We start from the raw sequence: 27,196 nt of genomic DNA, 5'->3' as shown, positions 1-27,196 counted from the left end.
CCTCTGAAACACATCTAGTGTGACCTCCTTGAAAGAATGTCAGCATCAGTTCAGTACTTTTGTGGACATCTTTCTTCACAAAATGTGTCTTTACATGTAAGCTTGACTAAGAGAGTTGTATTTATGACTATTTAAAGAAGGATAATTATATATTTTTTTTAAGAAATCAGTTAAATGCTGCAGAGAGCGTCCAACACAGGAGTGTGTGTGGGGCAGACAAACCTCAATGAGAAATTATTTAGGTGTAGCTGGTTTGCGTTAGGAATGGATTAAGTACCCCCTGGCATCCCTTCCACGAATACTTCTCTCTTAATAGCTATTGACCATTTAGTAGTCCTTTGTAGTCTGCTCCTTAAGATTGCGCAAAATAAAAGCATATTTGAGCAGTGCAAGAAGAGTTCAGAATGAGCTGAATTGAAATCTGCAGCTCTTTGTGCGTGTCAGAGCAACAGGGTAATGATGCGTGCAGCCAATGCCCCTTATCCCTTTGTCTTTTTTGTTCTTCATCCTTTTCTTCGTCCTTGGCTTGTTTTACAGCTTAACAAATTTGAAATGAAGAGTCGGTTAAGTCGCTTTATCGCTGAAGACCCTCTGGATCTGCCCCTGCCGAAGGAGGAGGCCGTGAGGCTGAGCACCGAAGCCTTCCGGCTGTGGGCTGTGGCTGCTGGCTACGGGCAGGCCTGCGACCTCTACAGGTACAGCTCGGGGCTGGAGACTTGGGGGTGCAGGGCACAACACAGGCACAGACACTGTTCCAAAGGGGCAAATAGAGGGCTCTCCAGGCTCAGTCTCTATTCCCTTCACCATGTCCCACCTCACTTTCTCTTGCCTCCTGCAGTGAAACTCAGTTTCTGAGGGTATTCATGCTGTGTATTGCCTTTTTCTGGTTGTTCACTTTCTCCTGTGTTTAAGCACTGCTATTTTGTTGTTTCTCCTTTACAGTGGGAGATCCCTGTAGCTTTTTAGGGCTGCATCTTTTTCCCCTTGAAGGGCTGAGTAATCTGTGCTTGTATGACATCAAAACACGTGGTTTGCGGCACACCCAGGACTGAATCTGCTTGACCTAGGGGCAGTCTGTGGGCAGCAGTCACCACACTGAGTGGGGCAGACTAGTGCAGACAAACTGCACGATGCATCGACTTCCAGGTCAGGACAAGTTCTTGTGCTTGGCTGCCAAGGTCTGCACCTACCCTGCTGCCTACTGCACCTACCAAGGACTGACCTACCTCAAGCATTAAATCTGCCTGTTACTGCATTGAATTGGAAGAAGAGGGATGGGCTATGGACTTGCTCTGAAGTGGGTAAAAGGGAGGCCAGAATTGAGTTTCAGAAGGGAGATTCTCATCCGCAGCAGCGTTTTGTGTTCTTTGGCACAATCTGATGTATGATTTTAAAAGAGTAAAAACGGTATATACTATTTTAGCACTCTAAATAATGGTGAGGAAACAAACAGCAGAAGATTCCTTGAAGTTGCAAGACTATAAGTGTGTCTGAGAATCTGAGAACTATTCCTCAGCAAGAATAAAATCAAAGTAGTTTTTTCAAGAGATAATCAGGGTGCTTGGAGTCAGAGTACTAGGTAGGTCCCATTCAGATCAAATTGGAATAGCCGTAGTCTTCCTTTGTCATCTTTTTTTTAATGTCAGTTTATTTTTGTTATTGTGGTGGTGGTGATGGTTCTCATAATCACATTTTAGCATTCTTTATAAATAAATTACTTGAGAGTGTTGAAGAAGATAAAGCCAGATTCTTCCAGTGGAAAGCAAAGAGCCAATCTGAAATACAGGAAATTCCACTAAAGTGTTTTTACTGTAATCTTTACTAACTTTACTGTAAAGGTGATCAAACGCTGGAGCATTGTTGCACAGCAAGATATTGAACCCTCCATTCTTCAAGGTATTCAAAATCTGACTGGACATATCCCTGTGCAGTTTTGCTCTTGCTGGCCTGTATTGAACAGGGAGTTGAAGTACAAATGATCTCCAGAGACCCTTTCTAATCACATCTATTCTGTAATTCATACTACAGTGATCTCTACCCTGTGCTGGTGAGGATACTGCAGTCCCTGCCCGAGTTGCTCAGCAGGAAGAGCCCTGTGGTTGAGTTGTCTGTGCAGCGAGCTGCAGCAGTGGTTACTCTGTTGACACATGTGACACAAACAGCCGGATACACAGCAGAGCTGCAGGCCAAGTTGAGCAGGTAGGCTAAGTCACCATTCTGTGCATGTCAGTAGTTGGCATCCCATCTTCCCTTTCTTTATCTTGCAGATCTGGCTGTCACTTTTTTTTCACCCTCATTTTCAGTTGTTTATTCTCCTACATGTGAGCCCCTGCATGGTGGGGTGTGTTCCCTCTGACACAAGATCAGAAGTAGTGTCCGGTCTGACACCTGTATGCCTGATAGCATGGCCAGAGGCAGGGGTCAAAATCGACATTAAGCTAGGGGGCATAAAGGGCACTCTTAGCCAAATGTCCTGCTGAAAGGATCTAGGAAGCTGCTTTGAACTTGTCTTGGGAGTAAAGAAAGTAAATGTCTTGAGGTTTAGAGGAAAGAACCTCTCTGCAGAAACCAAGATGAGTCAGGATTAAGAGGTGGTTGGTTTTGATAGACATCAAAGCAGCAGGATTTGCTGCAGACACAGGTGCTTTTTCTGCTGGAAAGCAAGAAACTCTTTAACTAAAGCTGAGTACTGAGGTAGCATTTCTGGTAAAGCTAGAGCATAGCTCAGGGATAGAGTAATGCAGGAGAAGAAATTTCAGCTTTTGTAAGTACATTCTATCTACATTTATCCTTTCTGCCTAAATTATTTGGTCTGGGTTGTAGGACTATGCAAAGACTTCCCCCCTAGTTATGCTGTTGGATATAATTTCCTAGACTACATCTTTCTATTAAAATTGATGATTTGGAGAGACAGTTGTTTGACATTTATTTGGTATCCTATGTCATTCTTCCATCGTGTTTCAGCAGTGACTCAGAAGATAGTGAACCAATTCCACCTCCTCCAGTAGCATGGAGTCAAGTGTCAGGCTTACAGCCCTTCCTTGAGAGAAGTCTGAAAAAAATCCTTCCGCAGATATCCCAGACAGAAACTTGGCAAACTCTCCAGCCTCTGACCACAGCTTGTGTGATCTTCTTGGGAGTTTATTACAGTGCTTACAGCCAACAGGTAAGGCCTGAATATACAGGCTGTTTTCTCATCTCACCAGCATCAGTTTGTGTTTTACCTCTGAAAACTGGATCTTACAGGCACTACTGAAAAAGACAGAAGTTAAGGCATCTAGCTGAGCACTGGTTTTGTTACCACAGCTCATATCTAGGCTGCATGACATTCAGGGTCACTTAAGTCTGCTAACCCTATGTGTTAGCAGTGCCAAATATCTGTCTTCCTTTTTTGTCCTTTCATCCTTTGGGGTCAGTCAAAGTGTGTGGTAGTGCTGCGATTGTTCTGATTTACTACAGAGCTCCAAGGCATGAAGCAAATACAATTTTATTTGGCAGTCGTTTTTCTTAGTGGGATAAATCAAGTCATGCATTTTTGCATTTGCTTTGGTCTGAGAGCTTACATGTGGACATCTGCATTGCAATCATCTGGGTGGAAGATTGAGCATTAAGGGTCATGCTGTGTGAACTTCGGATAGGAAATAATAAAGATAAATTTATTTGTTGCCCCACTGACATTCAAGGTCAAATTCTGTAACACACAGTTGTAGTATGTGATCATCTTTTAAAGTGGGTTTTCTGAAGGTGACATATCAGTGTGATGCTGTTGAAGAATAATGTCTTACACTTTAGCTATCTTAAAGATTCATGTTCTAAAGATAAATGCAATTTTCCTCTTTACTGCCCTACTGACATGTCTGAGTTCCAACTTGGGAGAGCTGTGTTTAAGGTGTGGGTGTAATTTAATGGCTGTAGTTATTCACACTAGGGCAATTCCCTGAAACTTGCCAAAAGCAACTGATTTTATTAGTTATTGCTGGGGTGGAAACTACCAGTATGTCTCAAAGATGTCTTCAGGGCCCTGAAGGTTGGTATACCTTTCACAGGCTGTGATTATGTCATGAGCATTAGAGAGCCAGGACAGCCAAGGGGTTAATGCTCCTTTTTAACCTTTACATATATCCCAGCAGAGTGACCAAGGAAACAATTTCTTAAGTCCTTTAATTGTGCTGGGTTTTTGAATTTCCACTTAAAAAGAAGTTCAGTTATCTACCTGTAGTTAGCTGATTAAAAAAAAAATTGTGCATAGCATGTTTGAATAGGTTAGTGCAAAAAAAATCAACTTGTATAGTAATTAGATTAGTGTATACTGGGACCTTCTTGGAATATTTCTGTTAGACTATTAAAAACTAAGGTTAACATCTTCACAAAGGTTTTACTGATTTCTGGAGGCAGATTTCACCTGGGGGAAAATCAGATTTTATGTAATGGAAATGAGTATTTCTGTATCCCAAAGCTGCATGCTAATGAAGATAAAAAGTGTTAAAATTTTTCAGCATATTCCTTCAACCTGGAATATTGCTTACTGGGGTCAGAAGAATTTGAATGATTCTCTAAAACCCACAGTTCCTCCTCTGTGCAGTGTTCATCCACAGTCATGTTTTGATGGGTATGTCAATTGCACTTCATGCAGCTGATTTGTTTTGTTTGGTTTGGTTTTTTGGAGACCCTCATGGTGCCACTCAGATTTCTCAGGGTAGTTCTGATCACCTTTGTGTCATCTTCAATTTAAATAGAAACATGTAGGTGCTGGGGGGAGTGGGGCTTAGCCAAGTTTTCAGTTATGGAATCTTGATTCCAAGGATCCCATAGCTTGCTTCCAGCCAATTAAGAATCTCTGGGATGCATTTTAATAGTTGAGTATGAGAACACCTTGAGGTGCCAGCTCTCAGCTTCCACACTATGAGCAGTGAGGCCAGCTCTAACCTAGAGCAGTACCACTGTGTAGGTGATGGGGTCTGGCAAAAAGATAATAAACACAGAGGAAGTAAATAAATCAGTCTGTCTTTTTCCTATCATTGGATGCTATGGTCATTCATCTCTTTTCCTGTCATTCTCCATGTCTTCTACAGCCATCAGTCAATCCAGTTGACTGCTTAGAGGAACTGGAACATTTGACATCGGAGGTGCTGCTGCCCCTTCTCAGCCAGCCAGCCATAGATAGCATGTGGGATTTGCTCAGGTAAAGCCATTCCATTGCTAAGATGCTGTTGTCAGAAGCTAAAGGGGGCCCTATTTCTATACTCTACTGTGTGACAGCTCTCCCCCTTCTCTCTTTTCCCCGTGCAATATGCCCCAGGTATGGGAATTGGCGTGCAATAGGGCTGTGTCTACACCTTGCTTTGTCCTCTCCCCCTCACAGAAAAGGCATGATGGCTGCAGAGGTTTGCAGCTCCTCCTTTTCTACTGGTGCAGCTGCATCTCTGCTTTGCCATGTAGCTGGGGTTTTCATATCAATTTCAGATTCTTTTAGTCACTCTTGGCTTTCTTGGCTCACATTCTTTGGTTCCACTGGTTTAAAAAGAAAAAGCACAAGTAGCATTAGTTGAGTCCAACTTACATGATGAGGTGAGTGTGTGTTCATGTACCATTCATGTGCTCTGAGTGGTGCTGCTTATGTAAAAGAATTTAACTAGATTCACATCTTTAAGCTCCTGCAGAGCTTCACTAGGGCTTTGAAAACCCCTGCAGAGAAGTGCAAGAACAGATACCAAGATGTTCTTCTAGACATTTGGATAACATAAGCTCTGGCTCTGGGAACAGTTCAGCACTGCAGATATTCTGTCTTTCTGCTGTAGAGGGAGACTCCTTACTAGGCTGTGATTAATCTTCTGGAGTAGGGAATATAAAAGACCTGACTTGCAGTCAGAGAGGCATCCATCTGCCTCTGAGAACATCTGATAAAAAGGGCACTTGAAATTTTTGTTTTCAAGTGGTATTTGAATGGTCACCAAACAGTTTGGCCCATGTTCTTTCATGACTCAAACTGTTATCTGAAGCTCTTGGCACTAAAGTTTCCAGCACAAGAGCCCTCATTAGACCCTTTTCTGCCTGTCCTTGTGGTCTGAAGACAAAGGATTTGGTCAGGCTATAAAAGCTCGTCTGCAAGAATTCTCGCTGTTCTTAATACTGGCTGGTAAAAACGAGAGTCAGCTGATCTCTGTCTTAATATTTTTACAATTTTGTCTAAACTTTCTGGGCAGTTTAGGTCCAGGAGTTCAGGGTACTTCATGATCCCCACATGTGTTTATGCATCTCCTACATGTAATACCAGTGGGAAGAGCAATGTATTTAAGCAATTAGTTTTCTGCTAGAGTAATGGTGTGAATGTTTGGCAGGGTTTGCCCTATTACTTCATGACCATTGAGCAGCTTGCTTGTGGTCACTCTTCTTTGTGGTGGTCTTACCTATACAGACATGATGTATCTACTCTGGACCCTGCAAGCACTGCTGGTGTGGGAGTTTGTAGTTTCACCTGCAGAGAACACACACGCCAAGAGTGATCTGCACAGTCATGTTCATGAACATTATTAAAGCTACATCCTTTCTGAATGCAATTTAAAAATATGCATTTCATTAGTACGTAAAGGGCAACATTTTTGCAGTGTCAATTTTAGATATAATCTGGCTTTTTGGTTTTGCCTACAAGTTTTTTATTGAAATGTCTTGAGTGGGTGGGCAGCGTTATTAGCCTGGTGTGCGTATGTATGTGGGGAGCGGTGTATTTTTTTTTAAATCAAAGGTCCAACGCTTTCAAGTATTTGATATCAGAGCTGCGTCACTGCATCAGTATTTCTGCTCATCATGACCAATTTAGCTGAACAGTTCCTGACAGCTCACTGGCATTAGCTGGTATGGCAGTAGTGCTTGGTGTAGCAGTGGAGATACTGGCTTTTTGCTTTCACTGTCTTCAGGGCTTCCATTTTACTGCAATGTGTGGTACAGTTCAGATAGAGAGCAACATTTCAGCAAGACAACGCCTCAGCACTGTGAATGCTTTTGCCCTAACCCCCTCTCTCTTTATTTGTTCATACAGGCCATGTTCTGCTTTGTGCAACCCTCTGTCCTGTTCCTCGGCACCGGAATCTGTCGGCAGCATTGCATCTCTGAGTTGCACTGGAGGAAAACCTCCTTTGAGCCTGCTTGGCTCCAAGTCACCTTTCCCCTTCCTCACTGCCCTCCTATTTCTCATCAATAACATCACTCACATTCACAAGGGCCTGACCAGCAAGGTGAGAATAAATATTTTCACTGTAAATTTTAGGTGAATGTTGATATACTTGCAAGGGAGGTTAGCATTTGTACTTTCCCTGGCATAAAAGAGATGTTACAAGGACTGTTAAAATCAAATTGTTGTGCATTTTTATTTTAAAAATATTAAAGTGTGTGTTGAATTAGATGATTGGCTACTAATGTAAATATCTGGCCAGGTGAGGGAAAAACATTTTAAGCCACTTGCCAGATTTCTGCCTTACAGAACACTATGGAAAATGTAAGCAGTGAGTGTTGGTTATCTGTGATGGGGATGGTCATGATGGATGCAGATGAGCCCTGAGGAAGAAAAGCAGATATTTATAAGGCTATTCTTAAATATGGCTTTTGGAGTAGCCAGTAGGAATTCTCATGTGGGAGAAGGTAGGGGGTGGGCCTTGGAGAGGGCTATGTTTTGCCTTCCTCCAAACACAAACTATCTTAGTATTATTTGTCTCCACTTGTGATTCCTTTATAGTACAGCTCTGTGCTGGGCTTCAGAGGCTTGAAGGATTATCTGCATCAAAGCTGGCAGACTGGACCTCCCTCTGTGACTCCCTCATCTGCGTGGATCCTACGCCATGAATATCACCTGCAGTACTTTGTGTTAGCGTTGGCTCGGAGAATGGTATCATTATTAGTCTTTTCATTCCTTTCCCCCAAGAAACTGACTTCACTGGCAGCTGGCCTTCATGTCCCTGTTCTTTCAGACTTAGGTCTGGCCACTCTTCTGCTGACTTTTATGACCCATTAGCAAATAACATCTTTCCAATTACTGATGCGGAGATTTAGTTCCAAAATACTTTGGATGGAAAAATTATATTTTTGCCTTTCTTTGGGATAGAGTAAGAACAAAGTTTTCAGCTGTGTTGCTAAAAAAATACCTGACAATCTAAGGCAGTCAGGGGAAGCAGAATATCTCTTCGTATGAATGCTGACAGCCCTTGTAGTCTGCCTCAGTTATGCACGTCGCACAGAGATCCGAGTCTCGTTTGACCCTCCCATCCTTGTTGATTGTCTTGTTGACAAATGATAGAGTGCTTTTATCTGTTGTTTTGTTTCCTGTACAGGCAGGCACTTGTCCGGATTACACCCAGCATGCCTCACTCCATCACTGTGTTGCCATGGCATTGCTAAGCCGTCTGTTGCCAGGGAGTGAGCATCTGGCTCATGAGGTCCTACTGGATCTTGCCTTTAATCCAGAGTTTCTTCCGTAAGCTTTGCATTTTTTCCTTTCTCTAGTCTGGTGTGTGGAAAACAAGGAGAAAATGGAAAAAGCACATTGGCAGTGAAATTTTGTCATAATTGTTGGCCTTTAACAGGGCCAGTAGTTAAATTTTATTTACTCATTGGCATATTCTCCAGGCATGGAGCCTTCTAATCAGGCAAGTAATATGGCTGCATATTTTTCTCTGATGTACCACTGTTGAGAAGTGTGAGCCGTTTATTTTGATTTCCTCTGAGACAAGGCTTGTGTGATTCCTGATAAAACTGATCCTTCCTAAGGCCTAGCATCTTGAGAGTAGGGAGTCTAGAAAATAAATGAGAATTTGACATAGCCTGAAAAGCTCAATGAATCTTCCTCAAACCCTTATTAATCAAGTGTTTACACAAATATTTGTTGATTTGGCAAATGCCATGTCTTCTACTTTACACTGAAAGAAATCATGAGCATCTCAAATGTGAATCCTCTCAAATCTGGGCAAGAAGATGGTAGCAGTTTATCTTGTTCATCTCAATCTGTTTGAAATAAGGTATGGTGTATCTCTCTAGGAGGTTGAACCAAGGTGCTGTAAGGAGGTACTATATATTTCAGAAAGAAGGAAAATTTGTTAGTGGATTTGTTTGTGTGGTGGTGTTCTGGTTTTTTTGTTGGGTCAACAACATGGTGAGTCTTTGGTCTGAGACTGTGGCATATGGATTTGACAAGCACCCTCCTCATGCACAGTTTCTGTCAGTCCATGTGGTTCCCCTGACCTTGCCACTGCCAGCTGCAAAGCTACTGTTTTGAGAATTGTGTTACTGGTTTGTGTAGACCTTATCTGATATGCAGTATTTCATCTCAGCCCTCTCATGTCTGTGTTGCTAAGTAGGCTGCCTCTCTGGACAAGGGGTGACAGCCTCCCCACTAGACTGGCATTGTGTGAAGGGTTTCTTTGGCACTGCCTCAGTGTTGCTGACTCCAAAGGTGGTTCTGTGAATTTGCTGTAAATACCAATGTAGCTGATGCTTTACAGGCCCACTGGATTAGAATAGCTCAGTGATTTAGAAAGTGTTGAATACTCTGCATATACTACTCTTCCTGTTCCAGGAAGACTGTAGAGATTAATGTTTTTGATGTGTTGTTTATTTGATGTTTCAGGTTTTTGTTTCTTAAATTGTTGTTTGTCTTTACCTTACAGTGAAGGGAAAGCTGGTGGGCCAGAAGCAGCTGACTTCTCTGATATTCTGCATCTGGGTACCAGTGCCAAACTGGCACAGCCTGGCTCGGCAGCAGCATTTCTTCCCAAGGTTACTCGTGGTGCCCTGCTGAGAGAATCATACCAGAATCTGCCTTCCATTCGTTCCTGCTACCTCTCTCACTTTGTCCACTTGCAGCCCACCCTTACGCGTTCTCAGGTATTCTACCAAGGGCGGAATTACCTCATCCAGTCAGTGCTGCTTCCTGAGGTCAAAGGGCCCATCCTGCCTTCAGACTGGCCGTTCTTTCCACTTATCAGCCTCTACAACAGAGTGACTAATGCAGAGACACGTGGGGCTGTACTGAACTCTCTCCCACTTGATCTCATCAACACTGTGACCTGGAACCTGCAGTGGGTCTTGTTGCTGGAAACCTGGCGTCCTAAAATCCTTCAGAGCATCCCGACTGCTGCCAAACTTGCACGGCTTATGTGTGTCTTCCTCACTGGCAGTGACCTCTTTCTAGAAGCACCAATTCACCGTTACACAGCTGCCCTTCTCTCTGTGTATTGCCAACCCAAGGCCCTGGACTCCCTGAACTTGGATGCTCCTCTCCCTGGTTTGGCGTCCTTCCATGATCTCTATATAAGTCTTCTGGAGCAATTTGAGGGCGTCTCCTTTGGAGATCCACTCTTTGGAGTCTTTGTTCTTCTTCCTCTACAGAAGCGTTTCAGTGTTCATCTGCGTCTCTCTGTTTTTGGGGAGCACACAAATATCCTGCGGGCACTGGGAGTGCCATTACAGCAGGTAATCCTGGCTTACGGTAATTTCCTGTCACTATGTATTTCTTGCTTGTGATTCTCCAACCTTGATTTGTGTGTGTATGTGGAGGGCAGGAGCTGTGAAATTGCTCACTCTTCAGTGGAAACTGTCTCAAACCTTGCTTGGTTCAACCATTGAGAAGCTTCTAATTTATAGGTTGTATGTATGAAGGGCTGGTTGCACCCTACGTTCTGCTAGCAGCTATCTTTCCTTTAAATTTTCACACCTTGGTGAGAACTTTTTCCTTGCCCATGTGTAGATGAAGTCATTTTCCCTCTCAAACATCTTTCCACATATAGTTATAATGGAGTTGTGCTCTGCTGAGTAACAGCAAGAAAATTTGGCCTCTCAAGTGTAGGACTGTGTTTCTTTTGACTGAGCAGAGCACAGGAGATAAAATTTAGCAGTGCTGTCAAAAATACTCTGTCTTCTTACTTTATAAGCACTCTTCTTGTCTGTGCCGAGGATCAGCTGCAGTGATAGGACCAGTAAAACATCTCTCCATAAAGCTCAAGAGGTCTTGGCAGCACTGCTCACATCAGTCAGGGTGGGCTGCAGCAGCTGTGCTGCAAATGGGGGTCATGCCACTGGGGTACATCACGTTATAGGGGGGCATGCACAAGGAAGGGCACCCTAGAAGTCATGAACTTCCTCTCACTACTTAGACCCTGACAAAAATTGTAATGTTGCCTCTGGATGTGTTTGTTGCAGTTTCCTGTGCCTCTTGAGCGCTACGTTTCCCCTCCTGAGGACAACCTGAACCTCCTGCGACTCTACTTCCGAACGCTGGTCACTGGTGCGCTGCGCCACACCTGGTGCCCTGTGCTGTACGTGGTGGCCGTGGCTCACGTGAACAGTTTTATTTTCTCCCAAGAAAGCACAACACAGGTGGGTAATGGATAGCAGAGCTTCAGGGCTGCAGTCTTTGGGTTTTGCATCTGCTCTCCCTCTGAGTCCAGTGTGGCTTGTGATGAATCACTGACCTTTGGGACTTGAAAACAAAGATTGTAAACAAATGTGTTGAGGATTGGTTAGCTGTTTGAGAATCCACATAAGTGGCAGCAGCTTTTGTTCATTGTACCCTAATGCACTTGCATTAATGGTAGCCAGTCCTACCTAAATCTTTGAGGTCAGTGTTCTGTGGTGTGGGGGGAAGAAAAGCAGAAAGAGTAAGGAAGGTAATCAGGCAGAGAGAGCATGTAATAGATTTGGCCTCTACCTTAGCAATCTGAATATGCAAAGTACTCTTTGACTTTGCTTAAGTAACCAAGCAGAAGCCCCCTATGGCCTTGAGGCCTCTGTTAGTGAATAGTTGTGCTAACCACGCTTCACCTCTGATCTGCAGTTCTACCTAAAGGTTGAGAAGTCAGCTGAGATTCAGATCAGGGAAAGGAGTAGGATTTAAGTGATAAGACACCTCAAGCACTTTCTGCTGGAACAAGCTGCTCATCATTATAATGAATAAATCATCCTGGAGTGTTGCATGCCCCTGGGCAAAGGTATTACTTCACCATATTAAGGAAAGTATGTGTTTTGTTCCCAGGAGATAGACGCTGCTCGGAAAAGCATGCTGCGGAAGACGTGGCTGTTGGTGGATGAGGTAGGATTTGTAAGATTCAGCTTGTGCTGCTGGGAATTAAGTTTTCCATGCATGGTGCTCTTACAGACTTGTATTTGACTTTTGAATTTTGTACTTAATTACCTTGCTAATTTGAGAATGAGAGGAGATTAGCAGCAAGATTTTGGCCTGCAATACCTCTAAATATGTTTAGGCAGTTCTTGTAGTAATTGACCTCAAAACACTGAGCCTATTGGAGCCTAGATGAATCTCCTGTACTGTATTTCCATGCCTCTTGTCCCAGCAGCATTATATCTGGATAGCTAGAGATGTTAGAGGAATGATTGTAGCACAGCCATTATGTTAGTTATGAGTAGGTGGCCAGCAGTGGTCCATCTTATTTGGATGCTTCCCCTGAAAAGAACAGGACAGATGTAAGGTTTCTCTTTTTTCCTCAAGGAGCTTGCCAAAATGTATCCTTTGTGGGACAGAGCTGGGTCATTTGGCCCTCTGTGATTTGTGTCCAGGGTAAATTATTAGATGACATTCAAAAATCCATTGATTTTGAGTGATTGAAACCCAAAAATTTGCTTTCTGGTAGGAAGTCATTGTGAGGGGCTGTTGAGGAGACAATGGAGTTGTATTTAGAAGAGGAATTCTCATGGGAAAAAAATTAATTTTATTGGAAGAAACTTGTATTTTATAGCTCTTCTGTTGAAGATGATGTAATTAAATATCTTGGGTATTATGGAATTGTACTATTTGCAGATTTGCTGTGTTGTGTTGGAGACAGTAGAAAAGATTAGATACCTTTCTGTTTCTTCTTTCAGAACTTGAAAAAGCACCTGCTGTACTACAGACTGCTGAATGCAGAGAGTCCTCTGGGATTTGACCTTTATGAACAGCTCCCTCCCATGCGACTGAAGTACCTGCAGATAGTGACACAGAAAGAAATTACAGAGAATGCACAAGCATTAGACTCATAGCAAAGCACTTGTGCAAGAAGAGGGCCAAGATGAAGAGTGGAAAAGCTCAGTTTATACTTCACTGATGAAGTGAAGTGAAATTACTTGCAGTTCAAATGGTTTTAGTCTTACCTGGACACTCTTGGCATCTTTGCCTAGTGAAGCACTGATAGAATGCTCCCAGCCCTGCAGAGCAACATACATGTTGTCAGGATATGACAGCATGTATTTGTGTGGCCTCTCTCTGATGGGTGTTGGAGCATTTTGCTCCATTCTCCTTCAGGTTGTTCTGCTTCTTCCCAGAGGAGGTGAGAATGTGTCTGAAAGGCTCTGGACCGTTGAATAAACTGAAGGAACTGGAAAAGCTGTTTTGTCCAGTCAGGCTGGAAACTGGGTTCTCAAGATAATGTCTGTTTTCTCCATATCCTTCCATTGCTTTTTTTGTATTTTGAATGGTCCTTTCCTCACACTCTATACCCTGCAAACAGAATGACAGTATGACAGAGAGGAATCTCATCCTGAGAAGTAGTTTTTAACATATACATACAAGCAGTTTCTCCAAGATAGTGTTTTGTGCATACACTCACTCAGTAACACAGATGTATTGTGTTAAACCTTTAAGAAATATGAGTTCCTAGTGCAGCGGTATGAACACTGAATATCCTCCCTTGGCTGTCTTTTGTATGGTCTCTAAACTGCTTTCTTTTCTCCCTTCATTTGGTTACATGTATAACAAGATCAAAAATAATTTCTTTTCAAGCCAGAATGCATGGCAGTAACTACCCCTCATTAGAGAAAAAAAAAAATAGTATCTGCTTGTTTAATTAGAATATGTATTGGTTGCCCTCTGAGGAGAATGCAGTTTAAATTTTAAAGTGGAGTTTCCTAGCTCAAACCTAATTTTAAAAATGTCTAATTTGATCCCACTTCTACATCCAAATTCTGAACTGCAGCCTCAGACACAAAGGCTGTGAATATAGATCCCTAAAAGGCTCATTCCAAGTGCCACATCAAGTCCAGAATTTTCTCTAGGTATATGATCTCACTGGATGTTTTCTTTATACTTTCACATGGTCACTCTGGCAGGCTTTTCTTTGGAGAACTTGACTTTTATGAACAAAACTTTTTAAAGAGATTTCTGATGTTTTTATGAATAAATTGCTCTGGAGTTTGCAGGGTGATGCCTGGTCTGAGGAGCTCAGCCTCTGTTTTTACCTATCAAAGAGGTCAAGCTAGCTTCCCTCTGAAGAAACCACAGCTGTAATTAACCTTGCTCCACTGAATGTCCCAACAGGAGTGTGAATCGGTGTTAATAGGCCCACTTTTAATGTCTTCAATTGTTCATACAAGAAACAAATTCCAGACAGCAACTCAAAAGAATCAAAGAATCATTGAGTTTGGAAAAGACCTTGTGTCCAACCATAATACAATATCTTTCTTTCACCTGACAGTCCCGTGTTGCTACCCCCTCAAATGCCTGCATAATCACATAGGGCTTAGGGCATTTGTTTTTGATGCTTTGTGTTGGCAGTTTTCTAAGTGTTCCAGTCCCCTTCCTTAGGTTGCCAGAAAATAGTCAGTTTCATCTTTCTTTCCCTTATTTTAGAGAGAAAATGAGCAAGTGGTATTTCCTCCCAGTTTCTTTTTCTTTTCTTCCCTTTTGATCTGTGGTTTCCATCTGCAGCAGATCAATGTCATGTAAAATAACAAAAGCACAGCTAACAGGATTCTTTTTTATTGTTGTTAATTACTTTAAAAGTATTTGATGTGATTAAAAGTTCAATCAAAGTCATTCAAGTTTTAATCTGTCTAGATGGTGAGAGCCCAGCAGTTGTCTTTCAGAGAATGAATGGTAAAATTTAAGGACTCCTAGCTGCCCATTTAAGAGCAGCCTTCAAGGACTTTACCTTTTGCTTTTCAGTCCTCCGGTTATAAAATCTCTTCCAGTCCTTTTGGAATGCAAAGTTGAATTTTGTAATGTGTACAGGATGTAAATAAATATTTTGATAGCTCTGCAGGTGTTTTTTTGAACTATGAGAATGCTTAGTTTGAGTTTTTCTTGAATTTGGATAGTTCTCTTGGCACTTTATCAGTATCTTGGGACAGCTGCTACCTTAAAGAATTCTGCTAAACTTTGGAGTTCTGTAAGAAAGCCAAAAATTACGTCCTGTTTGTGTGATGGGTCAGTAACACAGGGTACCAAATGCTGTGTGTAGCTGGGGAAGGTGCAGGGTGGTATGATGTGATTTGACACATGCCCCAGGTAGGAAGACTGTCCACAGATGGAAATTATGATAAGTATCAGCAGCAGAGAGAAAGAAAAGAGTGGATACCAAATAGTTCTGCAGGCCACAGTCATATGCAGAAAATCCCAAGGATGCTGCATGTGAGCTGTAAGCTTTCAAAACATTGACTGTCACTAGATGGTACATGAGTTTTTTAAGGCTTTCGGCAATCTTGTATGAGATTTCCCCACAGAACACTAGAGGGCATTGCTTTATTTAGTTTAAATGCAAGATTTCTCAGCCTCTGGTGCTACTGGGACCTGAAAAAAAACAATCACCCTTATACATTGTTTTAAATTTTTTTGCATTTTTTATTTTTGCATATAGTTTTGGAGCAAGTGTGAAGAATTAAATATTTTATATGATGTGTTGCTAAGAACCATACAGTGCTTTGCCAGTAAGAGCATTTTGGAAAAATCCTGGTACATGGAATATAAGATTTAAACTTAAGCTGAATGCAGTCTGAGGCAGGACCAAAGCATGCCCATTCTGTTAATCCAGTTTAATCCTGGTCAGGGTAAGTGAGGAGATGAACAAAATTAAAACTGTCCAAAAAAACGAATACGAGTTCTCAACTCCTTACTGAAGGCTTAAAATTTCTTTGAGAATAAAATAATCCTGCTGGAATAGGACCCACAAATAGTTTTCTGGTGTTGAAGGGGTTCTAACTCAGAAGAACATATGTTGTCTGGTAACTCTCATCAGAAGTCAACAAAACCAGTAACAGCAACTATAAAAATCCCTGCCTGTCTTTTAATTCTTAAAAAAAGTAACCCATTTTCTGGTCCTTTGTGGCTACCATATGCTTGGTTTCATCCAAGTTACTGATGATGTCCCACGTGGGTAACAGTGGAATCTCTATTGGTACAAATTTAGCATGGGCTGTGCTGGTAGGCAGCAACAATGTAGTTTTAAAAACGAATAGTTGATTGGACTGAAGATGAGTTGAAGATAATCCTTTTAGCATTGCTGTTGAGTACGCAGGTGAGAGGATGGGGCTGTCACAGGTTTTAATGGCATTCTACTGAATTTTCCTTTGCATTTTGAAGGGGAAGAGAGAGTTCTCCCATCAGCTTGGAAGCACATCCTTTTCTGCCTAGAAGAAATGGAGTTGCTTTGTGATCCTTCAGCTGCCTGGGTGGCTTGAAGTCCTCGAGTTTAGAATCCATATGTGGTGACTTGGCTCACTTTGCTGAGTAGGGACGGTTCCCAAAAAGATGTAAGCAACTCAGTAGCTGGCAGTGCTACACATTGAGGTAGGACAAGGCCTGACAGAAGAAAGTGAAGGGTTAGGCGATGAAGAAATCAAAACAGGCCTGAAACCATACTGTATGGGAACTTTTTAACAGTACACATAAAGCATGATATAATTGAAGGACTTTAATTCCACTGTATTTATTCACTACTTCAGTTTGACAGTGGAATTTAATAATCCATTTCTAGACTAATGCATTCTGTCTGGCCACTTAATGCCAGGCAAATCCTAAACACCTTTTGTGAGTGAAGTAATGGACAGAGCAAGCCATAAGATGTGGATGTATAAATACACTACAGGTCAGACAAGCACGTTTCTTTTGGTGTCAGACATAAAGTAGTGCAGAAAGGTGTGTTAATCATTGCTTTTGCTTCTTCCTAGTTCTGCAAAGTTCTTGGAATTTTCTTACTGATGGAGTGTTGCTGCCTCCAGCTGATAATCATATTTGGGAGGAAAAACATGTTTATTTCACCTCAGCTTACAGAAGCTCATATAAGCTTTATATTCCCAAGGCTGGCTTTCTGGTGTTCCTTGTTTAAATAATTTTGTGGTAATTTACTGGCCTTTGTCCTAATTTTTAAAACTGGTTTCCCCTCTCCCTTTGAATGGAGAATGTGCAGGGAAGCCCTACTCACAGAACTGCTGTGTTTTGCATGGTAAGTGGTGGTTGTAAGCAGAAATAGGTTTTCCACAGTGTGCTCCCCTCCCTGACTTTATTGTGATAATCTTGAGTCTCAAAACATCTCAACAACGCTGTGTTTGGGTTTCTGGCCAGCTGCGGCGCAAAGAGCTCCAGCTCAGCCTGAGGAGGTGCTAAAGGAGCAGGCTCTGCTCCGCCTGTATGTGAGCCTCCGGGCACTCCTGGCCGCAGCAGTAGCTCTGAGCAGGTTAAATGAACAGGACATTTCAGACAGAGCGACACCTGGCCCATCTCCGGGTCCAGCTCTTCATCTGTAGGTGGGCTGTAGCCAGCAGATACCAGCAGACACCTGCTGCCCCAGAGAGCAGATGAATCTGCTTTAGTCTGCGTCTGGGCAACTTTTCTGCAGGATGTTGGTGCCTGCTGAGAACCAGCTCACATGCCCGGCCAGGGCAATGAGTATTCCCAGGCAGTGCTGTGTATGGACATGAGAACCAAGTCTAAGGCATAGGGGAAGGCTGGAGGCACCACCCTCTGCATCCCCCTGCCCTAACCCCACCTGGATGTCAAACCAGACCAGTGGTGTTACTGCTCATTACAAAGCAGCGGCTTGTCCTGGCCGCAACAAAAACGGGGGTTGTGTGATGCCACTGATGTCAAAGCACAGCCACGTACATGACAGTGTATGCTGAAATCTGAGGTATTAGTTGATGACTAAGGCTGGAGGAAAGCTTTGTGGAACAATGTGGGTGCTGGGAGCCAGTCCTGAGGGGCAGCAGCTGTGGGGCTGGGCAGGTAACAGGGAACAAACACCTCATGGAGCGCAGGGAGAAGCCAGCAGCAGCAAAAAGGGGAGGTAAATACCGTGTTTCATGCCTTTTCTCTGCTTCTGTGGAGAGTGGGTGCCTGGCTAAGGGCTGTGGAGGGCACAGGTAAGGTTGGTAAAGTTAAACTCCGTGTGGTAAGGTTAAACTATGTATGTCTTGTGCTGGGGCTGATGTGGTTGTTGTCTTTTTGGGTCTGTGCTGACAGCGCTGCCTCACGTTTCCCCCGGGGAAGGAGGGAGGGCTGCTCGAGTCCTGAGCCTCGTGGCCATCAGCAAGGGCTCTCTTTGGGGTGCTTTGTGGGGCCCTGGGTGCAATGAGGGGGCTCTGGCAGGATTGTTTGCTATGGAAGCAGGAGGCAGGAAAAGCCAAATCCCTGTCGTAACTGGGCGGACAGCAGAGCAGGAGTGCAGGTGCTGGAGGTGCCGCCACAGCCTTGTTCCCTGCCCAGTGACCAGTCTGAAGCTTTGGGACAGGACAAAGAGAAGGATTGAACGAGCCAGTGGGCTTGGAGGGTGGCTTGGCTTTTGCTTCTGGGTCTCTCAGGTTGAGAGTTTTGTGGTTTATTTTCTCTTTTCAGTGTCCCTTTCCTTCACTACTCTATGTGTTCCATGTCTTTCTTGTCCTTCACTAGACTCTCCTTCCCTCTGCCTTTTTATTTTTAATTTTCCACCATTTTAGTAACTTCTAGTTCCCTGTTGGCTTTTCTCACTCTTTTGGCTGTTTGCAGAAGGAATCAGTAATTCAACAGTTAAACTGGAGAACTGAGATGTTGTTACTGAGTTTGAGGTGGAAGCTCACATCTCTTGAGTTGTTCATCTGAAGGTCTGGGCAGATGTCCATAAATAACATGCACAACATGCCCATTTGGAAACCTTACAGCAAAGAAGTCTGTAACTTTACTTTTGAGACTCAGATTGCCGTCTGGTGTAAGCACACCACACCATTTGGGTCTGATCTGTCAGATATTTGATGACACTTTAGCAATTAATGTATTCTGAAAGGGAGACTGATGCTTGTGTATCAAGTGACTATTTACTGTTACTGCCTCAACCGTGGTAAACTTTTGCTTCAAAAAATTAGTATCTCCAAAACAGTATTCCAGGTTTCCTCAGTGTGTGTGGACCTTTCTTAGCAGCTTTCAGCACAATGCACATTTGGGGAGGATCTTTAATATCTTCCAAGTAGCAGGAAGTGCAAAGAGCTCTGAATTAAATTCAGGTATCACATTACTGGCAGTGAATTGTAGTTTCAGAGGCGTGTAACACACCATGATGACAGCCACTGTGAAGGTATGTTGTTAGCATCTTTCACAAAAAAGCAGCTTGCTACTCCTGGCATCAATGTATCTTTCAATATAGATTATAAAAGACAAATTTAGAATGATACAAAAGTTTCTTGAAACCATCATGCATCTCTTGTCTCTGACATGAGTGTCAGCTCACTCAGAAAATGCTCGTTGTGCTACCACCCAGAAGACACCACAGATGGTGGCTTGTTCTTGTTCCTGTTCCTCTTGTCTGCTGTAAGATTGATCATGTTTGGATTGATGAAATTATTTGGGCAGGAGCTGCCATTGCTCTCCTCCTGTCTGTCCACTGTTAAAAGAAGTGGGAGGAAAGGGGATGTAAAATATACTTTTTAGTGTCTTTATCTCTTCATTACTGTTTTATTAACACTTAAAATATTTATGCAGGAGAGTGTGGGCATGCTGACCATGCTTCCTTGCAGTGAGCTCTTATCAGCAAGTTTTATATTTTATAGCCTTCTCTGGGCTTATTTGTTTTTCTTTTTTTTTTTTTCTTTTTTTTTTTTTTGTAGGAGTACAATTTGCAAGTTAAAATTAGGATGTAGAACTTTGGGTATTTGTATTCAGCAGTGACTAAATGGCTGCTCCTGTGCAATGCAAGTCAGAGGTTTTCATGCTCAGTGTGCACTTTTGCCACAAAGGCCAACCATCACATTGCTGGAAAAGTTAGCAGGGGCATACCTGCATTGTGCAGAGCTCCTCTATAGTTTGTATATAATTGCCAACATTGTTTTAGGGACAATAAATTGTCTTCCTGTATGAGTCTCTTCTGCTACCAAGATACTCGTGTGATTATGAAACTTTTCAATTTTGCAACTTAACTTTCCCTTTGAACAAGCAGCTTTTGATTGCTGCTTTCTATAGTTACTTTTTTTGGTGATTCCTATGCCAGCTGCAAATGGAAGAAGCAGTAAGTCTACAGCTAGCATGGGGTTCTTGGCCTCTATTTAAACAGAAAATGCAATTTTATAGTCAGACTAAACCCTTTCCAGGAACAGATCCTCCCAGGAACAATGTTAAGGTACATGGGATGTAAGTAGGTGATTAGTGACAGCCAACACGGCTTCACTAAAGGCAGATGGTTGGTGCCTGATGAATTTGGAGGGCTATGATGTAGTTACAGCATTGGTGGATTAAGGGAAGAGCACTGACATCACCCACTTGGACTTGTGCAAAGCAATTGACACGGCTCCACATGATATCTTTGTCTCTAAACTGGAGAGACATGGATTTGATGGATAGACCATTTGGTGGATAAGGAATTGCCTGGATGGTCATGGAGAAAATATTATACACTCCAGAAAGACAAATAGCCTGAGGTTAAGGTAATTTATCATTATGTGGAAGACCCCAATTACTGTGTTAACAACTCTTCTAATGTGAAAGATTTTCCAGATTTTCTGAGGTTTCCACTTTTCATATCACTGACAAAATTGTATCCAAGATGGAATTCTTGTTTTCTGGTTCAACAGACTGTTTGTGAAAAATTGTTATAGGAAAAATGTTCTCAGAGTATGATAAATGTATTTTGTAGCTTAGTTCAGTCTTCTTTTTTGTTAACCACATACTCTTTCCAACAAATTGTACTAAATCAGTAACTGGAGAATATTCCTACAGTCTCATTACTGCACGCTATAAGCTAAACTTTACCACTGCCTTTTTGGCTTGTGAACTTTTCCCCAATGTGAGAGGAACAAGAAAGAGTGAGCATGAGACTCCTACTGGGGTTGTGCTCTCTTGGCTCCAAAGCACAATGTCTTACCAGAAAAACACTGCATGCCTTAAAAAAGCTGTTGTGTGTTCCTGTTCTGCAGGCTCATCAAAGAAGTGTCACCATGAGAAGTGACTTGTTCTTGCATCCTTTTGCACAAGTTGTGTTCAGCTTTTGGTTACCTAGTCAGACTGCTGAGGAAAATAGATAGAGATCAGGAAAATGGTAACCTAATAGGCTTTTCTGGTGAAGACAACTTGGATGTTTTTCTTTGACAAGATGCAAGTGAGAACATCTCTGTAATCATCTGCATATAAGCCTTGATCTTTTTCCCAGGGAATCCAGTCCTAGATCTTAGTGGGAATGGAATCATTACACCTATTTAGTAAACCAAAGGATCTGAGAGGTGCCTGCTGTAAGTAACCATAATTGAGTGATGCTTTGATAACAAGCTTTCCTTTTCATTTGCAAAATAATGGCACAGTTGCCTTGACAGATAGGTCTGAACAGAGAGCTCAGTTCAAACTAAACCCTGACTGTTAGTGCCTAGAGGCCCACTCTGACACAGGCACTCTCTTGTGTGTGCAGGCATGCTCATTTTAAGGCACAATGTCTCTCAAAACTTAATCTTTCTGGTGACAAATGTGATTGTCCTCTTACATTTTTATTACTGTAAAAATCCACACTGTTTTACTACATCCATATTTCAAGACTTCCATAGCTCGAGCTGTGTGCCTTTCAGGATTTTATTACTGCTTTATTCCTCTAAGAGATAATAATTGACTGTTTTGGGTGGCTAACTCCTTACTGAATAGCACAGTTGATGCATGTATGTGTGTTTGGTTTTGTCTGCTCTCTCCTCCCCTCTTATGGATTTCCATATGGAATGCACTCCGAGGAGTTCTGGGACATCTTGTGATGCTACTTGTAAAGAACTTTTCAAAACAAGACATGTTATGAATCCTCCTGGGTGGAAGCTGGAAGCTCTGCTTGGGAAGGACTTGTGTTTCCCCTAAATGCCTATCAAAGAACCCAGTTGTTATGTTTTGAAAATGTAGTGGTTTGGATCTCCTGTAGTTTCACCTGCTGACCATTGATGTGCTCAGTAGCCATAATTCAGGCAATATCCAACTGTCCCAGTCTTTCCCCATCTCTCTTTGAATCTTGTTCCATAGGCTATTTAGTGGCACAGGTATAAACATTCTGCTCTTCTGCTTTTTTCAATTATTTATTAGCTCTCAAAATCTGGGAACGTCTAATTTCTAGCTACTCTAGTGTGAAAAGGGTTTCATGGAAACTGAATCGTGCTGAACATGGTAATAAATGTCTTTTCTATTTGTTGTGGTTTAGGAACGGTACTCCAACATTTAGTGCTTCCACTGAGACTCTCCCAAACCAGATGCTGCTTGTTCCCCTTCTTCCCTGCTCTGACTGAAAGCACAAAAGGCAAAGATCAGTGTTTGAGATAAGAAAATAATGAGGAGCAGCAGCAATATTAATAACAAAAGGTATAGGACAAAGAAATGACAAATACCAACTGACTCTTCCATACTACTCAGCATCCCTTTCTCCACCCTGCTAATGACCTGAGGTGGTATCAAATAACATTAGGGTCTGGCCACACCACACTCCTGGCTACTGTAAAAAATTAACCCTGTTCTGGCTGAAACTAGGACGCCACTGCACTTTGCATGTCCAAGCTCCTTAACACATACTAACGTTCATAACCCTAATGCAGAAGGGGCAGTGAGTGCATATTAAAAAATCATTTCACCTAATGCTGAGATAGGAAGGACTCTTTTAGTATATTACGGCACACAGAAACGCCACAAACTATTTTAACCTGGAGATCAGAGTGCTGTATTTAGATAAATCTGTAAGATTGATTTAAGTAGTTACCTAAACTGGATTGTCTCCAGGCCAGTGGGATTAAGAACCCGCTTTTTGCAGAAAGCGTTATGAGATCTTTAATGATCATATAAGGTCAGGACCCGGTTTTATGTCTCATCTGAAAGACCATGAACTTAAAACTACTGATCTGTCACTGTCTGATCTGACTATCTGGTCTAGAGACTGCTTTATTTTAGAAGAGATTTGTGTAGCCAGGAGTCTAAATGCCGTCAAAGCTTTTAGTCCTTGCTCTGTTCCTTGCCTGAGGAGGTTTCTAACAAGTTTTTATTATGAAATATCGTCTTGGTTTGTTTTTCCCTTTTCATGGCAGGCCAAAATGAGGCTGCAAATAATGTTTCACAGTTTGTATGTCTGTCATTTGCTGTGCACAGAACTGCTTACTGATCTGTGCCTGAAAATTAGTTAATTTCTGGGTTGTTCAGGAGGGTTCTCAATACTTTTTCTGGGTAAGGTCATCTTTCTGCCTACATGGCCACCTCTCTGTGAGGCCCCTCATTTCCCCTTAATATAAAACTGCAGCCACAGCAGACTCAAAGGTAGCAGGAATGTGTAGATCATGCCAATCCTGCTTTAAGCATGTGTGTGCTTATGTACCCATGTTATAAAACCCTCTAGTAATTGTATAGGCAAAATCTTTCTGCACAGTAGCTGCACTCTGAAAAGGCATGTGGGAGGAGGTTAAAGAAGATCTCCTTCCCAACTGTGGCAACGTGACTCGGGGGAGACAAAGAGTTACATTATTCCACCCCAAACCCCTTGTGAAGGACGGCCCAGGGGTTCTGGGTCCCTGGGGGGTTCTCCCTTGGTGTGTTTCTAGTGGTCCCTGACCCTGAACTCCACCCTCAAAGGTGGAGACCCTCAAGAGTTCTGTCTCTCAAAAACCCCTGCTTGGCCTTTGTTCGTGGCTCTCTGTTCTGCATCTGAGTTTGTTCCCATGCTGAATAAATGGTTTCATGAACCGGGAGCCCGTCTCGTTGGTGTCCCATGCTGGTCCCCAGAACCCTGTGGCTTCTCTGGACGAGATCCTGAGGTTGCGGACTGCAACACCCAACTGCTGTTATTATATGTAACTTAGCCAGCTTTTTCCTTTATATCAGAGGTAGAGTCAGGACCCAGCTCATAACTTCATTATTTATGTGGTGTGGTCGCCTGATTCCCACCCTCCCCCATCCACCTTTACATGTTCCCATACGATTCCCACGTTGCCCTCAGAAGCACACTCGCTGTAGTGCTGCTTGAGAGCACAAAAGTGTGTATGCCTGTGGTTCCTGTCAAGAGCCTGTTTGGTCTGCAGCAAGGAAATGTGTCTATGCCAGATGTTATCTGAGATGGGAGAAAATGGACAGAAGAAAATGCTCTCCTATTTCAGAGTGTCCAACGAATGAGCTGTGCCAAGTTTTTCCATCTATATATTACCAAGTTTTGCCTAGCCCAAAAGGGACATTGCTCCGCGTCATCTTTGCTTTTAGCAGCTTCATTTTAGCAGCAGCAGAGGAGGTGAAATTGAAATCACAAGGTCTTAATTTCAAAGAGAAATAAATTTGTTCAGCAACAAAAGGCTTTTTTCTCTCGAGTCACCAATATATTACAACTCTTGATTTGATTTGGAAGCTATTTAGGATGCTGCAGTTATATGGCTGGCTGGCAGTCTGGGTAACCTCATCACTGATGTGCCCATGAATGGCAGACTGGGAGTTGGTCACACCAGACTGTTTGACTCATGGATTCTGAAGGTCAAATGCAACAGCCTTGTTTGAGGGACTTGGCACCAGCAGTGAAAAGGGATACAGGAGCTGGTAGTGAAATGTAGCAGCAAATCAGTCCTTTCTGAAGAGGTGGGTGGAGAAAGAAGCCAAGTACACAAAATGAAAATATAACTGGTGGTATTGTACATTAGTCAGTTTCTGAATCATCTGGGGAAATTATGCCAGCCAGACCTACTTGTCTACAGGAAACTTCTTGTCTCAGGGCTGAGGTGGCACAGCAAACTTGGAAGGCTTGTTTCAATCTTTTGTGACCTGTACATTCTGCTGTTTAGAACAGAACAGAGTAATCCAGCTTCCTGACCAGCTCAGGGCTGACCAAAGTAAAGCTGGTTATTAAGGGCATTGTCCAAATTCCTTCCAAACTCCATCAGGCAGTGGAATTGAACACCTCTCTAGGGAGCCTGTTCCAGGGTTTGACCAAACTCTCTTGGTAAATCAGTATTTTCTAATGTCCCATCTAGACCTCCTCTGGTGCAGCTTCAAGCCATTCCCACGTGTCCTGTGTCTGCATCCCAGGGAGAAGCACTCAGCACCTCCCCTTCTGTCCCCTCCTCAGGAAGCTGTAGTGAGCAATGAGGTCACCCTTTGGCCTCTTCCTCTCCAAACTAGATAAGCCCAAACTCTTCAACTGCTCCTCAGGACATTCCAACCCCTTCATCCACTTTGCTGCCATGCCCTGGACACATTTAAGGACCTTCACCTCCTTCTCAAATGATGAAGCCCAGAACTATGCACAATATTCAAGGTGAGGCTGCAGCAGTGCTGAGTACACCAGGGTGTCTATGTATATTCCCCTGCAGGGCCTCTTGTCCTTCAGGAGTCAACAGCACCTCCCAGTTTGGTACCATCAGCAAACCTGCTAATGCTGCATTCAACTCCTGCATCCACATTCTTGATAAATATATTGAACAGAAGGGAACTGAACCCTGAGGAGCACCTTTAAAACTGATGCCTCAGAATTTGATCCTTGACTTGCCCACCCTCCCCAAGCTTTTCTTTCCCCCTGGGCCTGGTATATCTTGAGGCAGCCCATAAGCACTAATGCACTGAGTAACTTGGTGCCTGTTTGACATGTTTTGCTTCTTTCTCTTGTTTAACAGATGAGAAAATACAGCAACAAACTGCTAAGGTAGCTGCCTAGGGTCTCACTGAAGCAATTGACAGAGTGATAGTAATCCCTGTGCAAGCCTCTCTCTCTTTTCCCCCTTAAACAAGTGCCCCATCATTGCTTTTGTGGAAGTTCAGACTTCACAGATTTTAAACTTTCTGGTGACTCTTAGGCTGGGATACCTGAATATGATCTTCTGATACTCATCTCAACAAAAATTCACTTTTTCAAATATATTTTCTACTCAGTGTATTTTCAAACTTGTCCCTGGCCTTGCACAGAGCTTGACTGCAGGGACTGCTCTTGCTCAGCCTTTGGGATCCTGATGAGGTGCATCTGCCACCATGACTGACTCCCATGTCACTGTTGCTGCAAGTGCACACAAGTGCATTCCAGCTCAAGTGTGTGGATGGACTCGTTCCTTCAGGAATCCTGCAATCCAGTAGATTTGAAAGCACGTGACAGAACAGAAAGCAGATGTATGGAGCACCTGTGTGTTCCATGGGAGCTGGGGAGTGAGCAGAGGAGAAGTGGGCATCTATTTGTGTCTCTGCTGAGAGAAGAGCTTTGCTATTTCTGTCATGTCTGCTCAGTCTGGTTGGAGCCAGCTGGCCAGTTACACCTCCATGCTGGCCACGGAGCCTCCTGCTCTTCTGGTGCACCCCTCCATAAAACAGGGAAGGGCATGGAGCCTGAAAGCTGGGAATGTCTGTGTAGGGAAATGGTAAACAGCAGCAATGAGTCTGAGGAGCAGAGTCCTAGGCAGGCACAGCTATTGCTGAAGGGCTTGTTCTGTGCAAGGCTTTGACTAATGACTGGGGAAACAACAAATAGCCCATTAGTTCACTGATGCTGCTAATGTGGAAAGTGGTGTTGAATACCACATAAACACAAAGGCAGCTAAAATGTTGAAATCTGGACAGAAGTCAATACAGAGGATTCAAACAGGGGAGATCATATAAAACATGGATTAACTAGAACAATAAACCTGTACAAAAAGAGGTTGAGGGTGGTCGGCTTGGCCTGATTAGGAACAAAGTGCCAGTTGAAGTCATTGGGCTTGGGTGTGCACAGTGGCCTCTTCCCAGGGATTTAGGTGCCAATAAAATGTGTTATTTTATGCAAACTGTCATCCAAGTGACATTCCATGACAAAACTCCATTGAGAAAAATTGCTCTCTGAATGAGTAGAGAGGGTTCAAATACAGAATCCAGTGCAATATTTCAAATGTGATGATGTGGTCTTTTGGGTAGAGTTCAGAAAAGTCAAAGAGACTGAAGAACTGTGAGGACCAGTTTGGGAATGCTGAAAAGAACAAACCAAAAGAAGAGGAGAAATAGTAAAGACAGAAACTGTTTAGGTAGAGGAGTTCCTAGAAGAGTAGTGGGGAT

General features: G+C 42.9%; 1 protein-coding gene across 9 annotated transcripts in view; it reads left to right on the top strand.

The window, feature by feature from the left end:
* RPAP1 (RNA polymerase II associated protein 1) overlaps positions 1-15,011 on the top strand; it is a 49,229-nt gene extending 34,218 nt beyond the window's left edge. For 8 of the 9 annotated variants that reach the window (XM_005522487.3, XM_088057636.1, XM_088057638.1 and 5 more), the window contains 11 exons: positions 538-695; positions 2,029-2,199; positions 2,965-3,166; positions 5,073-5,182; positions 7,037-7,232; positions 7,730-7,879; positions 8,322-8,464; positions 9,654-10,458; positions 11,185-11,361; positions 12,017-12,073; positions 12,862-15,011. In XM_005522487.3, coding sequence (XP_005522544.2) covers positions 538-695; positions 2,029-2,199; positions 2,965-3,166; positions 5,073-5,182; positions 7,037-7,232; positions 7,730-7,879; positions 8,322-8,464; positions 9,654-10,458; positions 11,185-11,361; positions 12,017-12,073; positions 12,862-13,017 — 2,325 coding nt within the window. In that variant the 3' untranslated portion in view covers positions 13,018-15,011. The remainder of the gene's footprint in view (positions 1-537; positions 696-2,028; positions 2,200-2,964; positions 3,167-5,072; positions 5,183-7,036; positions 7,233-7,729; positions 7,880-8,321; positions 8,465-9,653; positions 10,459-11,184; positions 11,362-12,016; positions 12,074-12,861) is intronic. The other variant, XM_088057637.1, reaches the window with a different exon arrangement.
* Positions 15,012-27,196: the final 12,185 nt, after the last annotated feature.

Source organism: Pseudopodoces humilis, chromosome 7 (assembly GCF_049639895.1).
Source record: "Pseudopodoces humilis isolate 2021_Gansu_Grassland_sample_001 chromosome 7, ASM4963989v1, whole genome shotgun sequence".
Classification (NCBI taxonomy): domain Eukaryota; kingdom Metazoa; phylum Chordata; class Aves; order Passeriformes; family Paridae; genus Pseudopodoces; species Pseudopodoces humilis.
The sequence above is the reverse complement of the archived record's forward strand: the minus strand, read 5'-3'. Positions and strand labels throughout refer to the sequence as shown.